The 17,935-nt window shown below is 38.0% G+C and overlaps 1 protein-coding gene across 6 annotated transcripts; it reads right to left on the bottom strand.

Annotated features, from left to right (window-relative positions):
• Positions 1-67: 67 nt before the first annotated feature.
• LOC122296161 (serine/threonine-protein kinase 38-like) lies at positions 68-15,141 on the bottom strand. 6 transcript variants are annotated; one of them, XM_043105612.1, is made up of 13 exons: positions 14,865-15,141; positions 13,666-13,840; positions 13,412-13,495; positions 12,501-12,742; positions 12,128-12,371; positions 11,486-11,565; positions 10,616-10,700; positions 9,545-9,676; positions 9,350-9,463; positions 3,019-3,066; positions 2,155-2,263; positions 687-737; positions 68-566 (listed from the first exon to the last, which is right to left on the bottom strand). In XM_043105612.1, exons 1-13 carry the CDS (start codon positions 14,993-14,995, stop codon positions 490-492), a joined length of 1,572 nt encoding a protein of 523 aa, XP_042961546.1. In that variant the 5' UTR covers positions 14,996-15,141; the 3' UTR covers positions 68-489. The 6 variants fall into 6 exon arrangements, with proteins under 6 accessions (XP_042961546.1, XP_042961544.1, XP_042961543.1 ...); XM_043105610.1 differs by having other exon boundaries at positions 68-581; XM_043105609.1 differs by having other exon boundaries at positions 657-737.
• Between the last annotated feature and the right edge of the window lie 2,794 nt (positions 15,142-17,935).

The raw sequence follows: 17,935 nt of genomic DNA on the forward strand, positions 1-17,935 counted from the left end.
TAGAGTAATCAAATTCGAAAGTAGCATGCAAAATATAACACCTCAAGAGTCATACCTCGAGGCAACATATTCCAAATAGCTCTTTTCTTTTGCCATTAATATACTTCAATAGCTAGTTTGTCCAAGCTTGCGCACACTCACAAAGTAATTAACACGTCTATTGAGTTTCCTGGTGATTTGGCATCCATTAAAATTTGACCAAGAACTGCCACTAGAGAAGGCAAATATACCACTGCCAACCTGGGCAGCCAGGACACATGTTCCAACTCTCTGCTCTAAACTCTTAACTCTAATACACAAATTGTTCTAGCCAAAGTCTCCTCTTGCTCTCAACTGGCCTCTTAAGCTCTTAAATATTGCTGTACACTAAGATGTGATTATGGCAATTGCATGTCAGCCAATTAAGAAGAAAGGAAGATTTACAGAAGCATCAGGCATATGCAGATCCAGATGATGAACTTGCCATTTTGTCACCACGTAATTTTATTTTTATAATAACATGGGATCGCTTGATGATGTGAGTATCTGCGCCTCTGTTTCCCCAGCAGTTCGTTTAGTAGTATAATCTGTCGCAGAGTCACCTACAAATATTAGCTATCAAATTTCAATCCATTTAAATCACATGAAACTTGCTGGTTGTAGTGAAGATCCTTTACTTGGAGGAGGAAAAAATAATGATTCCTTACTATGTATAGAATCAGTTGATGGCTGTTTCAGCGACATGCTTCTTTTGAGACCTGCAAAGGTTCAAACCGTTCATTCCATATTGCTGATAGAGAGAAGCACAGATGTAGGTTAACTTGTAAAAGTAACTAATAATTACCTTTCCAAGAAATTAAAAATTACCATAAGGACATTCGGATATAATTCGTAAAGTCATAGCACAACATCCAAGGGATTAAGCAAATAGACATTCTGTTTTCCATATATGCTTATTAATAATTTCCAAATCTCATATTATGAGCTGAGTGTGCCAACTATATCTCAAGACATAGATTCCATTCCGAGGATGAACATGAAATTGAGGCACCAAAAAGAATGCTACTTGAACTCTGAAACGAATAATTACAGAAGGGCTACTTTGGTGGTCAGATTTCACTGAATTGTCACACCATTATCTGGGGTTCACTCAAAGAATTTAAAGAGTTGCCTTAAAACTTATGCTTGGTCATATGCATCTGAGGGAGGCACGGAACCTTCTGTACCCCCTGATGTGGATTTCAGCAATGCAAGTGCACTACCTGGGAATCCTCCTACAGGCTAACCCACACAAAGGGGCATTATTTTAGCCATGACTGGGCCCAAAACCACTGTTGGCTTGGTTCCATGTCATAGTTCCACTCATTGTTGTACCCTGGTGGTCAAATCTAAGTGCATCTAGATCCTAATGTCCACTTAGCCATTGATAAAGATTGTAGCACCAACTCTCTGTTTCATTTCTCATGGTAATTATGTCATTCTATCGCTCAATTGTGAGACACAATTCATTAGATTTTGTCTCCACACAGACAAAAAGGAGGACCAGCAACTTATGACCCACTTAACTGCCCAAACTATCCGACCCAGAGGGAGAGACAAGTTGAAAAAACTATTCCTAGCTGAAAAGGGGCATATTACTCTCAACAGTCTGTCCACCCAAGCCCGAGCTTTATAATGACATCTTGTTCAGCATGGGAAAAATATTGGGGTTAGGATGGGACCTTCATGTTCCAACATTGATATAATGTGGAACAAATTTCAAGTCAACCCACCCCCTTCCGCAGTTGTTCATTTTTTGCCAATACAGCAAATACAGGAAAGAAAAATCTAGTTGCAAGCACAATTGTGCACTAATATGTGCACCAATCTATTGTGATTGGTTAAAAAGTAGATTTTATTAAAAATAGTGCTAATTTAAATTTTAAGTATGAAGGAATCAGTATTGGTACGCAGATTGGTACGCGACTTTGATTGTATATAGCAAAACTCATACAGGAATCAGTAAAAAGAAAGGCATTTTTTAGTGGGATGCTCAAAATCTTGTATGGCAGATGTACACTAAGAGGAATGCATGTATGTTGACTAATACAAGAAAGTGATTGCATATTCTTCTAGCCAGAAAACATAAATGCTGCACTCAAACATAAAAAAGGAAAAAAAAAAAAAAAAAAGTACCTCGACTACTTAGATCAGAAGTAAATTGCATACCAGAAGAGCCTTTCACAGCATCAAAATTCTTGTATGTATAGCCAACAAAGCTTAGATCTTTTGTCGTTAATGGCATCTACATGGTATAAGAAGCAAAACCATCAAACTTCATACTAATTATAAGAACAATAACAGGCTTAAAAATGTAAGTATTCACATAAATAGTAGACAGAATCTGGATAAACTGACAAACTTTTATAATTACAATGAGCACTAAAACCCAAAAGAAAGGAAGATTTTGTGTTGTTCTAGCATGAAAAAATCTTTCTCCAAACCAAGTCTTAGTATTTTGGGGGCAATGCCCACCACGGTGGATGCACTTTTGGCCAGCTGGACAAATTTATGAGACATTAGACAAATCGAAGCGGAGTGGAAAATGGTCCCTATCTGGATTTTGTGGTGTCTGTGGCGGAAGCGCAATGCACGAACGTTCGAAGACAAGGAGTGCTCAATAGAGGAACTAAGAGCTTTTTTTATTAGAACCTTATGTACATGGGCCATAGCTATAGACTTTAATCGCCTCAATTTGCATTTCCTTGTCTCTATTGATTCCACATAGATTGAGCGTACCTCTGTACATCTTCTTGTGTACTTAGATTATGCCTATGATTATTTAATAAAATCGTTTACTTATATAAAAATAAAAATAAAAAAGGTATTTTGGGGGCAATGTGGATATAGACAATATATATTTTTAGTATAGAAAATCAAGCATGCCAGGTAATTATCAAAGCACCACCATTTTCTGCCTCTCAATTAATCCACATTTCTAATTACAAGTTAATGCCCATTGTTGGCTACACAGAAGCAAAAGCATAAATAGTGACGAACCTTCCTTGAGGGGCCCGAGCCACTCCTTGCAGGGGTTGGAGGATCCAACTAAAAACAGATTCCAAGTTTTTAATTCATGAGAAGAAATCTATAAAGGAATATTACATGCACATGTATAATGAAGCAACATCTGGACATTAGTTTTTTAATGTGTAACATCTTGACATTAGTACAACCAAAAAAACAGAAGGAAGACCTAAGAACATCAAAGTTTAGAGGATCCTTGTTGGCAAAATAATTAAAATGCATTTACAGAGACGAAGTCATGAAATTCCCACTGGCCTGCCCTGTCTCTGTTTTAAACCTCTGACCAATTTTTTAAGATAAGCAAATAATAATACATATTGAGAACACATAAAATCGAAAATAATTTCAAGAAACATATATCCTTGGTTATCATTTTGCAATTGATGCAGTTCTTTAATTTCACTTGTTTATGAATCTTGCTTGCCATTGTTTTTTTTTTTATAAGTAATATGATATTTCATTGATAAAAGGATAGGCATAGCCCAAGTACACTAGAGGTATACAAAAGCATACACCTTTTTAAGAACTAGTAACAGTTACAAGAAAATCATGAAAACTAAGCCCATTTAAATCCAACCCAATAGCCCACATAAATAGAGTCTTCCAAAAGAAACTCCTAAACTCTTCCAAGGAACGTTCATGGTCCTCAAAGAGTCTCTCATTACGTTCACTCCAAATACACCAAAGAATACAAATAGGGGCCATTTTCCAAACAGCTGCAATCTGTGGTGTCCCAGTAATACCTCTCCAGCATGCCAGAAGATCAACCACCCGGCCTGGCATCACCCATGCTATTTCCATCTTGCTGAAAAAGTAGTTCCACATGTCTCTAGCATACTCACAGTGTAAAAGTAGATGATCCACCGTTTCCCCACTCTTCTGACACATACAACACCAGTCCGTGATAACAAGGCCCCTTCTCCTCAGATTATCATTAGTCAGTATCTTGCCTAATGCTGCTGTCCAAACAAAAAAGGCAGCCTTTGTTGGTGCTTTAGTCCTCCAAATGTTCTTCCAGGGGAAAGAATGTCCTTGTTGCCCAGTAATAGAATTATAAAACGAGCGTACTGTGAATTTTCCTTTCCTCGAAGGTCTCCAAATCATCACATCTTCAGTTGTGGCAGCAATAGGAATGTTATACAGCAAATTAAAAAAATCCACCAGCATGTTCACTTCCCAGTCGTGTACCTCCCTATTTAGGCTGATATTCCACTCTTGTGAACCTTGTATAATTACCCTCAAATCAGCTACCATGGCATCTGGATCCCTTGCAATACTGTAAATAGCGGGATAAGCCTCCTGCAACACTGTGTCACCCACCCAACAATCCTTCCAAAAGCGTATCCTTCTTCCATCCCCCAAGCTCAATCGAGTATTACTAGCAAAAGAATCCCATCCTTTCCGTATGAACTTCCACAACCCCACTCCATAGGACCCCCTTCCCTCTTTTGTACACCAACTCCCCATTTCACAACCATATTTCAAATCTATCACCCCTTTCCATAAAGCTCCACTCTCATTGTTATATCGCCAAAGCCATTTTCCTAATAAAGACCTATTAAGAATCCTCACATTCCTAACCCCCAATCCGCCATCTCTCAAGGAAATGCACACCTTATCCCAGCCCACTAAATGAAACTTAAACTCCTCTCCTATTCCACTCCATAAAAAATCACGTTGAAGTTTTTCCATTCTACATGCAATGCTAGCAGGAAGAGGGAATAGAGACAAATAGTATGTAGGAAGATTTGAGAAAGTGCTCTTAATAAGAGTGAGCCGCCCCCCTTTGGATAAATATAACCTTTTCCAACCAGCCAACCTAAGCTCAAATTTTTCCAAAACCCCATCCCAAATAGACTTAGCTTTGAAAGAAACCCCCAATGGGAGCCCAAGATACTTCATCGGCAAGAAAGAGACCACGCATCCCAATATGTTAGCCAATCTGCTCATGTTACTTACATCCCCTACTGCGACCATTTCTGTATTATCAAGATTAATCTTCAATCCGGAAATAGCTTCAAAACAAAGTAGAATGGCCTTCAATGATTGAATATGTCCAGCATTTGCCTCACACAATAGCAAGGTATCATCTGCAAATAAAAGGTGAGAAATAATAGTTTGGCTATGTGAATCTCCCACAGAGAAACCAGAGAACCCTCCTCCTACAGCCGCCGTCACCATTTTACTCAGAGCCTCCATGACTACTACAAATAAAAGTGGTGATAATGGATCTCCTTGACGTAGCCCTCGCGAACTATTAAAGAAGCCCACTGGTTCTCCATTTACCAAGACCGAGAAGCGTGCCGTTGACACACAATGCCCTATCCACTTCCTCCATCTTTCCCCAAACCCACATCTACTCAACATGTACAACAGAAAGTCCCAGTTAACATGATCGTATGCCTTTTCCATGTCTAGCTTACAAAGTATACCTGGAATTCCTTATCTGATTCTGCTGTCCAAACATTCATTGGCAATGAGAACCGACTCTAGTATTTGTCTCCCCCTAATAAAGGCATTTTGCGATTTAGAGATAATCTTTTCCATTACCGTGCTCATTCTATTTGCCAACACCTTCGACAATATCTTATATACACTGCCAACAAGACTGATCGGTCTGAAATCTTGTACCTCTATTGCCCCAGCTTTTTTAGGGACTAAGGCAATAAAGGTAGCATTTAGGCTTTTTTCAAATTTTCCATGAGTGAAAAATTCCTGGAAAACCCGCATAACATCTTCTCTCACCACCTCCCAACAAGTTTGGAAAAAAGCCATGTTAAAACCATCCGGGCCTAGAGCTTTATCTTTATTCATTTTCCTAAGAACTTTATGTACTTCTTCCTCTTCAAAAGGTCTCTCCAACCACACCCTACTAACTTGGTCAATACTCTCAAAAGTTAGGCCATCCACCTTAGGTCTCCAAGCAATAGGTTCTGACAATAAGTTTTCAAAATGTGCAGCTACATATTCCTTCATTTCCGCCTGATCTGACGAGGTAATACCATCAATATTCAGAGACTCAATGGTATTGAACCTCCTATGTGCATTAGCTACGCGATGGAAAAACTTAGTGCATTTATCCCCCTCCCGAAGCCATAACGCCCTTGACTTTTGCCTCCATGAAATCTCCTCCAATAAGGTAAGTCTTTCGAGTTCAGTTACTACTTGCTCTTTTCGATTGATCTCATCACCTACTCCCTCCAAACTTTGTAATTCTTGAAGTAAGCAATTTTTCTGGTTAGTTATTTCACCAAACTCCTGCTCATTCCATGTCTTCAAATCCTTCTTCAAAGCTTTCAATTTTCCAGCCAACACCTTACTCGGATTACCCTCAAATACATAAGAATTCCACCAATTTCTAACCAAATCCACAAACCCCTCCTTTTTTAGCCACATATTTTCAAACTTAAAAGGCCTCTTACCCCCTTGCACACCACCCCCATCTAGTAAAACAGGAAAATGGTCAGAACATAACCTCTGGAGCCTCTTCTGGGTCAGATCTGGAAATTGCATCTCCCACGAAGGCGAAATAAGAAACCTGTCCAATCTTGACCAAGTGTGATTATTAGACCAAGTGTACTCCCCTCCCATTAGAGGAATATCCATAAGGCCTAGTTCAAAGATAAAGTCCGAAAACTCCACCATTGCTGAATTTTGAAGTCCCCCCCCCCCCCCCGATCTTTCGGTAGGGAATCTTGTTACATTAAAATCCCCACCAATGCACCATGGGACCTCCCACCAAGAATTAAGTCCAGCCAGCTCATCCCACAACCTTTTCCTCTCCCTATCCGAATTAGGCCCATAAACCCCAGCGAATGCCCATACAAACCCATCTTCCAAATTTTTAAAGCAACACCCCACTGCATACTCCCCCATAAACTCATCAGTACACTCCACAACCCTCTTATCCCACATAACCAAAATACCTCCCGAGGCCCCTTTCGATGGTAAATATATCCATCCTGCATATTGACAACTCCAAATGCTTCTAATAATTCTTCTACTAATGATTTTCAACTTTGTTTCCTGCAAACAAATGACGTCCGCCTTCCATTGCCTTAACAAAGCCCTTATACGAAGACGTTTATTCGACTCATTGAACCCCCTAACGTTCCAACTCAGAATTTTTGGCTTCATTTACAAACTGCTCCAGCCCTTCCCTTATTTCTGCCCCTACTCGCACTTCCCTCCTTTCCTTCATAATTTATAGACCACATCAAGCGTTTCAGCTCCCTATCTCTTTTTGACCCTACTCCCTGATGTCCTGCTGCAATGGCTGTAATCAAAGCTTTAAATTGCTCTTCATACCCCTCACAAGATATTCCCAAACAGCTTTGAAGGTCCTCAACCTTTTTTAAAAGCCAGTCAGTGGAAATATTAGGGGGAATCACATTTAAAGGTGTGGGATCCTCTCCTACAGCCTCCTCCTCCTCTGTTGGAATACTAGTAGGATCATACAACATCAACATACCTTCCTCCTTAGCTGAAGAGCACCCTCCCTCCACCTCTTCCACTGTTTTTTCTTGTATCCCCTCACACGGCACCCCCAAGCCCTCTAGTTTCTCACCAGACTGCACTACAGGTAAAAACACCTGCTCTAATGGTTCAGAACAAGTCACCGAAATGTTCTGTACAAACCCACTCGATGAAGACCCTCCCTGGACAGCTCCCGAACCCTTGCTGAAAAGAATGGGCTCAATCCCGTTGCTTAAAGCCTCCATTTCATTTTCCGGCGACTGTACTACCACCAGCGGGACCTCACCTGAGCCGCCGCACGTGGTCGATCGGTTCTGTGCCAGAACCACCCCAAGACTCGGCCCTAGAGGTACTGTATCGGACTCCCCAAACAGACCCTCAATCTCGGCCCCCTCCCTTTCCGGCGACTGTACGACCACCGGCAGGACCTCGCTTGAGCCACCTTCCACCATCGGCCGGTTCTGTGCCAGAGCCACCCCAGGACCCGGCCCTATAGGTGCCATATCGGCTTCAATGGTCAAACCCGAAACACACTGTTTCGGGTCTTTTACACGCCAGTTCAGGCCTGAGTTTTTACTCCGGCCCAGCCCATGCACACCCTTGCCCAGGCCCAGCCCGTGAACCACACCTTTGCCCTTTGGATCTTCCTCTCCCCCCTGGCCCACTTGTATCTGTTTTCCAGCCCCCATCTCATTCTGTCCCTGCTTTCCAATCCGTGGGCCACAGCCCACTATCTGGCCTAACTCTACTTCAACCCCTTTATTCTCCTCAGCACACCGTAACAGCCTACTTAAGTTGACTTGCAAAGCATCAACCTGACACTTTATCTCCTGTAAAGCACTCAACACGGTTTCCTCATTCATACTAGCTCTACTAGCTTCCCCCTTAGCCTGCAACCCATCCTTTAGCAGACCTACCCCTCCTCTAGCACCTGCCATAGTCTCAGAGTGATGTGACCCCCTGACTGTAGCTTGGAGCACCTCCCTGTAAGACCTGTAGGAAGAGCTTTGTGGTGGCTGTGAAGCTGCACCACCAGTACAGCCAGCTTCCCTCAGTGCCTCCACCATTTTCCTCCACCCCCTTCCTTCCTTATCCTCTGGAATAAACAAGAAATTCCGATATCCTCCCCCCCCATATTCCATCAGCTCTAAAAAACTTCCTCTAGAATTAGTACGTTTCTGTGCAACATACCCCCTATCACCTTCTCTATGCCCAGAAAAAAACTCCTTCCTACCAGCTTTCAAGCAATCCTCTAGAGCTTTTAAGAACCACCTTCCCGTGCCTATCCTCAGTCTAACCTTTTTCACCACCTTCCAACCTTTTTCAGTAAGATGAACCCAACTTCCCTCCCTTACTACCTCAAAAATCTTAGATTCAATCACCACCCGTTTCCTCATAACTCCACTAATCTACTAACTCTCCTCTATAATCACCAAAGCTTCACCAGAATGGAATAGTTTTCATCCTCAGGGTTTTGGTTGTCTAGGGTATGGTTACATGTAAAGATAACATCTGGTGGGTGAAAAAGTAGAAGTTGGGAGGAAAAGTTGCCATTGTGAAACCATAATAACAACTATCAAGCTTTTTAATTTATGAGAGAATTGTCCACAAATTAAAATCAAAATCAAAATCATTATAATAATTGTGAAAATCCTTGAATCATAATGAGCAAGATTGAGGGCTAGTATCCCAAAATAAAATATGCTGCAACTGGTGGCAAGCTAGATTAAGTGATAGTAGTATTGGCAGAAGAATGTCAGAAGCAACAATAATTTATGATGAAGAAAAACTAGAAGTGTTAATAGGAGCTGTGGAAGATGAGTTATACTTCATCAAACTTCATAAAGTTCTGTGTATCTAGCTCCCCGTTGACTTCTGGCATGAATGCTGCCTCCATTTCATAGAGTTTCTCCCATAAGACATCCTTGAACCAAGGATGAGCCTGATAAAACTGAGTCGTCATAAGGCAGAACAGAAGACTAGATGAAATCTTTGTGACATTTTGGCAAACAAAAAGACTTACTTTAATTTGGTGTGCACCTCCAGTACCTAGCCTATGTTCAACATCACACAGCAACCTGCAAATAAGATCCTTAGCCTCAAACGTCAACTTTGCTTCTTCTGGAAATTTTAATTGATTTTTCCAGTGAACGATCTGGGAAAAAACAGTTGTCAGAAAAACTTGATATACCTATTCATCAAAATAGACCATGATTGAAAGACCTTAAATATTAAAGGCAAATTCAAGGAGATAGTTAAGAAAACTGGCAACAGCAGAAGCAGCAGAAGAAAACAGGGAAATGGTAATGATGTCAAAAGAAAAGTCTAAGGCCTCATTTGGGAACACATTTCATTTCATCTCAAAATTTTTCATAATTTCCTTCCCAAACATCACTCAAACACAAACACTTTTCAATTCAAATCTTCAACTTTTTCATCTAATCATTACCTAATCATTACAACTTTCCCAAACTTCCAAACAAAACACAAAAATCAATTCAACCTTTTCAAATTCCAAAACAAAATTAATATTAAAAAATTATATTCCAACAATATTTTAACTTTATTATATTTTTATTCAACTTCTTCTCTTCTTTCCCAAAGCCCAATAAAACCTCTTAACTCAAACCATTTCACTGCTATTTACAACCATTTCACTACTATATACAAATCATTTCACTACTATTCACAAATTTATCATCTCATCTCATTCCGCAAACTAGGCCTAAATGTTGTATAAAGATGTTCTTACAATAACATCATAGTACAGTAGAACACACTAGACAATCAACCACTTGGTACAAAAGTGACCCAGACATGCTCAAAACGTGTGGAAAGGATAATCTTAAGTCTAGGGCACCACAATTGACCGAGAGCCTAGCCCACACAAACTCTGAAGGTACCTGAGCAAATGTATTGACTAAACAAACGTAATCATAGTCCCATGAGATACATGGATACCAGAAAAAAGATTATGTTTTAAAGACTATATATAGGAATGATTCAAGTGTTATCAGTCAGCTCAAAACTAATTGGAGATGAAGAGGATTTATACTTGCAGAAATTCTATGTTAAAGAATTTTGAGAATGCTACCTTTCTGCATGTGGTTATGGGGTCATCTGAATAAAATGGAGGGTAACCAACAAGCATTTCATACATTATTGCTCCCAGTGACCACCTGTTTAAAGTACAAATAACATTAATACATGCAGTATCACCAGAAAGGGCAAACAAAACTAACATAAATACATGCAGAGAATATATGAAACTGTATACATGTCTTAATAAGTTTGAACATCATTTTCCTTTGCTCAAAACCAAAAGAAATATGGATAAATGTTAGCTTTCGACAAGGAGAACTAGGGTTTTTCTTGGACCTGTACTGAAAAGCTAATACAATCTTCTCAATGGTTTGACCACACTAACAAATAAAGATCAATCTCAGAGCCGTAGACATAAACTTGCATAAGAATTAGCAATGCTAGTAATTGTTTTCTCATTAAAGAAAATTGTACATGAGAACTAGACATGGAAGTAGTGACACTCTTATCTATTGTGTTACGTTTACAGAGTAGCAATACAGTTAAAATCCTCATTATCAAGGCACCTTTTTTATCAGTAAATAAGAATTTTATTAATGATAAATAGGCATTAGCCCAAGTACATGGGACATATACAAGAGCAACATCTAAGCATGATTACACTCATTATCAAGGCACTTAAGATTTCTCCAAGCCTATATCAGCCTCAACAAAAGCAAAATAATGACACTTTGAAGTTCAAGGTCACACCTTGCTCATCAAGGACAAAAAAACAAATAAACTGAAGCATTTACAGCCATCAATCTGAAAACAGAAATTGAAGACTAAATGCAGAAAGAAAATGTCAATACTCCAGAATGAGCACCACCAATGGAAACTGTGCAAGAATTGAAAAATAGAAAACATTTAAGTATAGACTAACCAGTCACATTCCATTCCATATCCCTTTTTCAGTAGTACTTCAGGAGCTATGTAATCTGGTGTTCCCACAGTTGAAAATGCCTTCCACAACAAAACACCATCCATGAATAAAGAAGTGTTCTACAATCTTAAAAAACACAAAAACAAACCAAAAAGTAACCACATGACCATGCTATAGACATGTTTATTGTTGTGTAGCTGGGTGTTAAAGTTTAATGATTCTACCTTTCAGCCAAAGTTATATTATTTTGTGATTCCACTTCCCAACAAAGCTGACATGGGAATTAATTAACATCTTGATGAGTGCACGGGTGGGTTTATATGGATGGGTGAGAGCAGAATAATGTGTCTGCAAATGTGCCATTAGATAGAAGGAGGCACACTCAACTAACAAATGAGCCACACAGTAGGAGATCCATGCAGGGGGCAATTGCCTCAACAATATATCACATTACAGTCAGTTAAGGAAGAAAAAGAGCATGTTTTCACCTACAAATTATCTGCAAAAGCTTGTACTCTTTTTAACTACAACTTTTGCATAATTTTTGAGAGATTACCATATTTGTCTAACTATAACTGAAATTTACTTTGAAGAAACATACTACAAATGTAGTAGAAAATTATCTTGCTGAAACTACCATACCAACTTTCTTCTGTTCATTTGCCAGTGCTGAAGCTGTTCAAGAGGGCTTTTCCAAGTATTCCCATTACCCGCATCAGGAAAACAACCATCAATGTCCATTGGATCTCTCGAGTTTTCATCATCCATGACACTATTTTCATGCAGTGTAGATAAAGTAGTACAATCAAGAGGCTTGCAGAGGCCAAAATCTGAGAGCTTCATATGGCCATATTTGTCCAGGAGAAGGTTGTCAGGCTTAATATCCCTAGAAAGACATTGAAGGTATACTTATGAGACATTATTAAACAAAATAAAGTACTGTCCAAAACTACAAGAGTCCCAGCATCTACTAGCACATTAATTTGATGACATGACACCAACAGTAGAAATTCACCTGTGAATGTAATTATGTTTGTGAATAGACTCTATGGCCAGGACACTCTGTGCAATGTAAAATCTAGCCACATTTTCTGTTAAGGTGTCTTCCCTCATCAGTAGAGTCATGATGTCGCCACCAGGCAGATATTCCATAATCAAATATAAGTACTCAGCATCCTGAAATGAGTAATAAAGCTTCACTATGCAATGGCTGGCAACTTCTGCCAGCAAGTTCCTCTCAGCTCTGACGTGTTCCACCTTTGACCAAAAAGAACTATTAACCAAACATTTACAAGAAATTTGAACTCTACAGAGCTTTAGGATATAAAAGGAGAAAATATACTACAGAGAATGTAGCAGCATGGTTAATGAATTAGACATAAAGCACAGAAAACTTAATTTTACTATATCAGAACCCCGACTCATAAATATAACATAAACAAACTGCTTTCCCAAATGCTAGTTAGATACTACTACGGCCATAAACTACTGAGAATTAATAAATTCTCTTTTCCCTGGCAAAAGACAAAGGAAAGAAAAGGACATCCTTTCATTTTAAAGGAAAATCATAAATGATCCGACAACAGCCAGAGCACTTTAGTCAATAGAAATGATAAATTGAAGTGAGAAGAAAGCCAGTACATATACATGCCATAATTACTAATACTAACTCTTGTAGATGAATGGATATTTGTAAACAATGGCTGAAAGGTGCATAGAGTTGATTTTTAACATCCAAGAACTTCAATAAGCATAAGCGTGCATCAGGTTGATAGTTACACAAGAACCTAGTAATAAAAGTGAAAAGGGGATGACTATATGGTGCAAATGGTAATTAATGGGCGAGTCAGGAAATGCGAAAGCAAGGCCCTCAGGTCAAGCTGCAGCTTTAGGTTCCATGGGAAATGTGAGTCTGTATGTTCTCACCTGTCCTCTCTTAACCATCTCAGATTTCTTCAACTTTTTCATGGCATAAATATTGCCAGATTTCTTCTCCCGGCACAATCGGACCTGTAGATTGAGGAAGCATGAGCAAAATGTGCTAAAGTAATAACAAGCTACCATAAGGAGCAAAAGAGCATCTAGCTCCACAAATGGCAGTCGACCAACTAGTTGAAATGAGTACCAAAACAATTACGGATTTTTATATGAGCTGGAAGTATATTATTGAAAATCCTGACCTCACCAAAGGCCCCCCTCCCAATGATTGTTAAAAGCTCAAAATCATCAACACATATCTTGTGCCTTTTTAGTCGCATAAATTCTGTCTCTTTTCGCTCTAAATCTTTGATTAGATTGATCTTTTCCTCCTTAGGCACATCTGTAGATGCTAATTTCCTCTCTAACACCCATCGTCTGCAATGGAAACAAAATAAACATTGGTTATTACTTATCTAGCTGAAGTTTTGCATTTACTATTTTATTCTTTTTATTGGGCAAGGGTATCAGTGACCCATTTGAGTTAGACCTATCTCCATGAATGCACACAGTCCCAGAATAACCACATACATCATGGCAATCCAGAAAGTTGAACCTAAGCTGTCTGTTTCTTTAATTTCAAATTTCAATTCAGTCTTCAAAATTTTATAACCTCAAATTCTTTGATTCATCGTCTTGCCAATCATTATCTGCACAGAGTAACTTGTATCCAAACATTAGGAGTCATCTGAAAACTATGGGAAAGTGAAGCAACTTTGAAATCAGTTGCAAACATGGTCTTGTTTGGTTTGAAGTTCCAGTGAAGTGACAATGTTTTGGAACTTAAATATTCTTCATTTGTCTGAAGATAAATCGGTGTCTTTGCCCAAGATTTTTTCCATATAATTTTTTTTTTTTCTCTTGGTTCCATCTAATCTAGTTGATATTGTAGCACATAGATGTATCACCCATATCAGAAAAAGACAGAAGGGCCAAATAACACATTAACTTAGCTGAATGCCTGGATCAGAATTAAGAACCCCCTTTTGATTGATGAGGAAACTAGGGAAGAATCATCTGATATTTCAAACCTATATTTTATGCAACATTTACTTTATGTAAAAGGTTGAGGGTGTACAGCACTGAAGTCAACACTCAAATTACCGTCTCAGAGTTCACTTGAGGAGTGAAGCTGCCTGTTCCTAAATGCCCAAGAACTAGATTTTTCACTCACCCTTTATTTTCATGGCTACCGAACAAAGAATTCGAAATAAAAAAATAACAAGATCTAGGCAATGTACTTGCACTTTGCCCAGTTCAATGCAACTAAAAGCCCAAGCTTTGTAGTGGAAATGGATTTCGATTCCTACATTTTCGTCTACAGTAAAGTTAGTTCAACATAGTATAACAACAAAAGCTTTTTTCAAAATTAACTGCTACTCCCATGAAAATATCAAATCACCTCTCTTTGCGCTCTTGAATGTTCTTCATCTGAGCTCTATAGTGGTTCTCTATGAACTGCTTCGCTGCCGCCACCTTCTCCATCGTCAAGCTCGACCCCATCACCTCCTCTTCCTCCTCTCGATCCTCCATCCTCGCTAGGAATGTACCAGCCGTATCTATCGGTGGTATCAATGTGTGCAGACGCCTGAGATCCTCTCTCTCTAGAAGAACCACTTTCTCACTCTAAAACTCTCTCTCTCACTCACTCGCTCACTCTGACAGAACAGAGACTCTTATTTATTGCGACAACGAGGAGATGATGTTAGAAGCCAACCCAATTGTTGGGGCTCTTTCTATCCACTGCGTCGGCGGCGTACGTGCACAACAACTACGACGGCCTTCATACGATGCCACGCGGCACTTCAGAATTTTGGGCAGTGACTTTTGAGAACTTGGAGGCATTTGATTGGCTGACTCGGCTTTAGACGTTTCGTAGGGAAGGAAAACTCATTTATTAGACTTTATCAATGAGTTTCACCATTGTTGTCAGACAGATGCGTGGGAACACTCCACGTTGTCTCAGGGCAAAGTGCAGCTATTAATTATTAAAAAAATCGAGTTATTAATATTATATTTTTAAATCTGACCCATAATTTTATATTATTAAAATTATTTCGAAATCACAAATTTTTAATAATTTGATAATCATATTATTGAGAATACGATTTGTATAGACTTGGATTTTCTACAACCACTTCCTTTGTGGGCAATCATATAAAAATTTGTAAGTTTGTAGACATTTATGAAAAAACAAGTCGTAAATACATAGGACTCGATGTCTCACAACGTTATACTGGGGACCTAGGTGGTTACCCCACCCACTCGTAATGTATATATTTATTTATATACAAGGTGGCCAAACGGTGATGATATGAATATCAATCTATCCCATATGCGGACAATTAGGGATGTGGGCGAATGCGAGGTGCGGGTGGGAGTGTTAATGTATGACATGACCAATAAAACTTGTTTTTTTATATTGATTTTATATAAATAAATTTTGATTAAAAATAGATTGACTCGATAAGATATTATTACTAAATAGATCAATTATAGGTCAACCCGTAAATCAACCCGTATAATATGAGTAAATTATATTTCTAAATTTTATAAATATTTAGTTTTGTATGTATTTTTGTTGTTGTTAGGATATAACATTTATATTAGTATATAACTACCTAACATCGTTAAACTCTTTTGTAATATGTAGTTTTATTTTATGAAAATATTGATTTTTTTATATATTATTAGATTGGATATTGATAATAAAATATTCTATCATGAATTTAATTATAATTGTGAAACATTTATACAGTTATCCTTGTATTATATATAGAATTATATTAATTTAATTAAAAATTAAATATACAAGTCAGCTCAATAAATATAAGAGATGGGTTGGAATGGGCTAAATGAGTTTAGACGGATTGTAAAGGTTGTGCTTAGATTAATCTAATAAAAGTTAATTATTAAACAATTGTAAGCGAGTTATGTCGTGTCACCTATTATTTATATGGATAAATTTTAAAATTTGACTTATTTAAATAAATAGATCGTGTTTGGATTGATCTATATAATATAATATTTATGATTTAATATCATACGAATACAACTATGGAACATGAACTGCCACCCTTAAATACGGGTGAAGTTTAACGACGTGCCTAGACAAGGACGGGTGCAAAAGGGGTGGCTAACCAGATGCATAGAGCAAATGGCACCCTATTTGTGACCGTAATTTTGCTATTTAATAATATTAGTAATGAACTAGCCAAAGTTAAAATTTAGCCAAGATCTAGCCTCCTCTACAAAAAGTCTGCTGGTAAAAACTGAAAACACAAAACGTCTCCTTCTCTATATGCATTCTCTCCATAGAAAACCCATTTTTCTATAGATTTTCTCATATTTTGCTATGTGGGGACTTTGTCATTTTACTAATAATCTTTGACTTGGATTATTTTTATGGAGATAGTATTTTATGGTTAATGCTTTCTGGTGAGAAATTCTATAAGAGCATTCATCAGAAAAATATATTTGTTGAAAAAATATGATCGTTATAAAAAAATATCGTTAAAAAATTATATTTGTTGAAATAATATAAACGTAAGAAATTAATGTGCACTTTTTTAATAACGAATAAATATTCTTATTAGCATTAGAATTAAAATAAATGAAAATATTAAAATCAATATTTGAATATAATAATAATAGATTTAGAGAATTTTTTATTTGAAGTTGTTGAAAAGTGATTAGATAAATTTAAAAAAGTAAATTTTCTAATCAAAATTTAGCCAAAGAATGACTAGGCCACTACTAGTGCTCCTTAGCTATTGCATATCGAAAGATACTTTGTGCTTTCTTGTCTGGCTAGGATTTGATCCCTGAATCATAAGTTCGAGCTGATCTTCCTTAACGAGAGGACTACTTTCATAGGAAAACTCCACTTTTTCCAACTCCGTATTTTCATTTAAGGAAAGCAAGAACGTAATGGGATAATTAAAGGTCAAAAAGATCAATCCATGACGAGCACCCAATGAATACCGGTGAGTGTACTCACGTACCAGCAGAGAATGGATCGGAGTTGCATGGAATGCATTCTGAACTTGTAAGGCTAGGGAATTTGCTTGTGTTGCGCATGTAATCATTAGAGTCACGACATCACGACAGTGCATGAAGGTCACAAGTGGTATGGGCAACGCGTGTGCCACTCACATTGGTCAAATGATGACAGGTCTTGGCCTATCTTGTAGATTGGTGCTTGAGGAGTTCTGTGGTGTGGCACCTGTATTCATTTTGTGGTTTGAAAAGTGATAAATCAAGCATTTTTTCTGACCTTGTAGAGAGAAAGAAGAGAAAGAGAAGTGATGTTACAAACCATATTCTCATTTCAATCTCATCCAATTATGTAAAATGTGTCACTTTTATCACCATTAAATCATCTTTTATCTTTTCAAAAGAAAAAAAATTAAAATATTGATGAATAATATCACCCATCATACTGAAATGGGAGTAATCACTCATAATATGCCT

The sequence above is a fragment of the Carya illinoinensis genome, chromosome 15 (genome assembly GCF_018687715.1).
Source record: "Carya illinoinensis cultivar Pawnee chromosome 15, C.illinoinensisPawnee_v1, whole genome shotgun sequence".
Classification (NCBI taxonomy): Eukaryota; Viridiplantae; Streptophyta; class Magnoliopsida; order Fagales; family Juglandaceae; genus Carya; species Carya illinoinensis.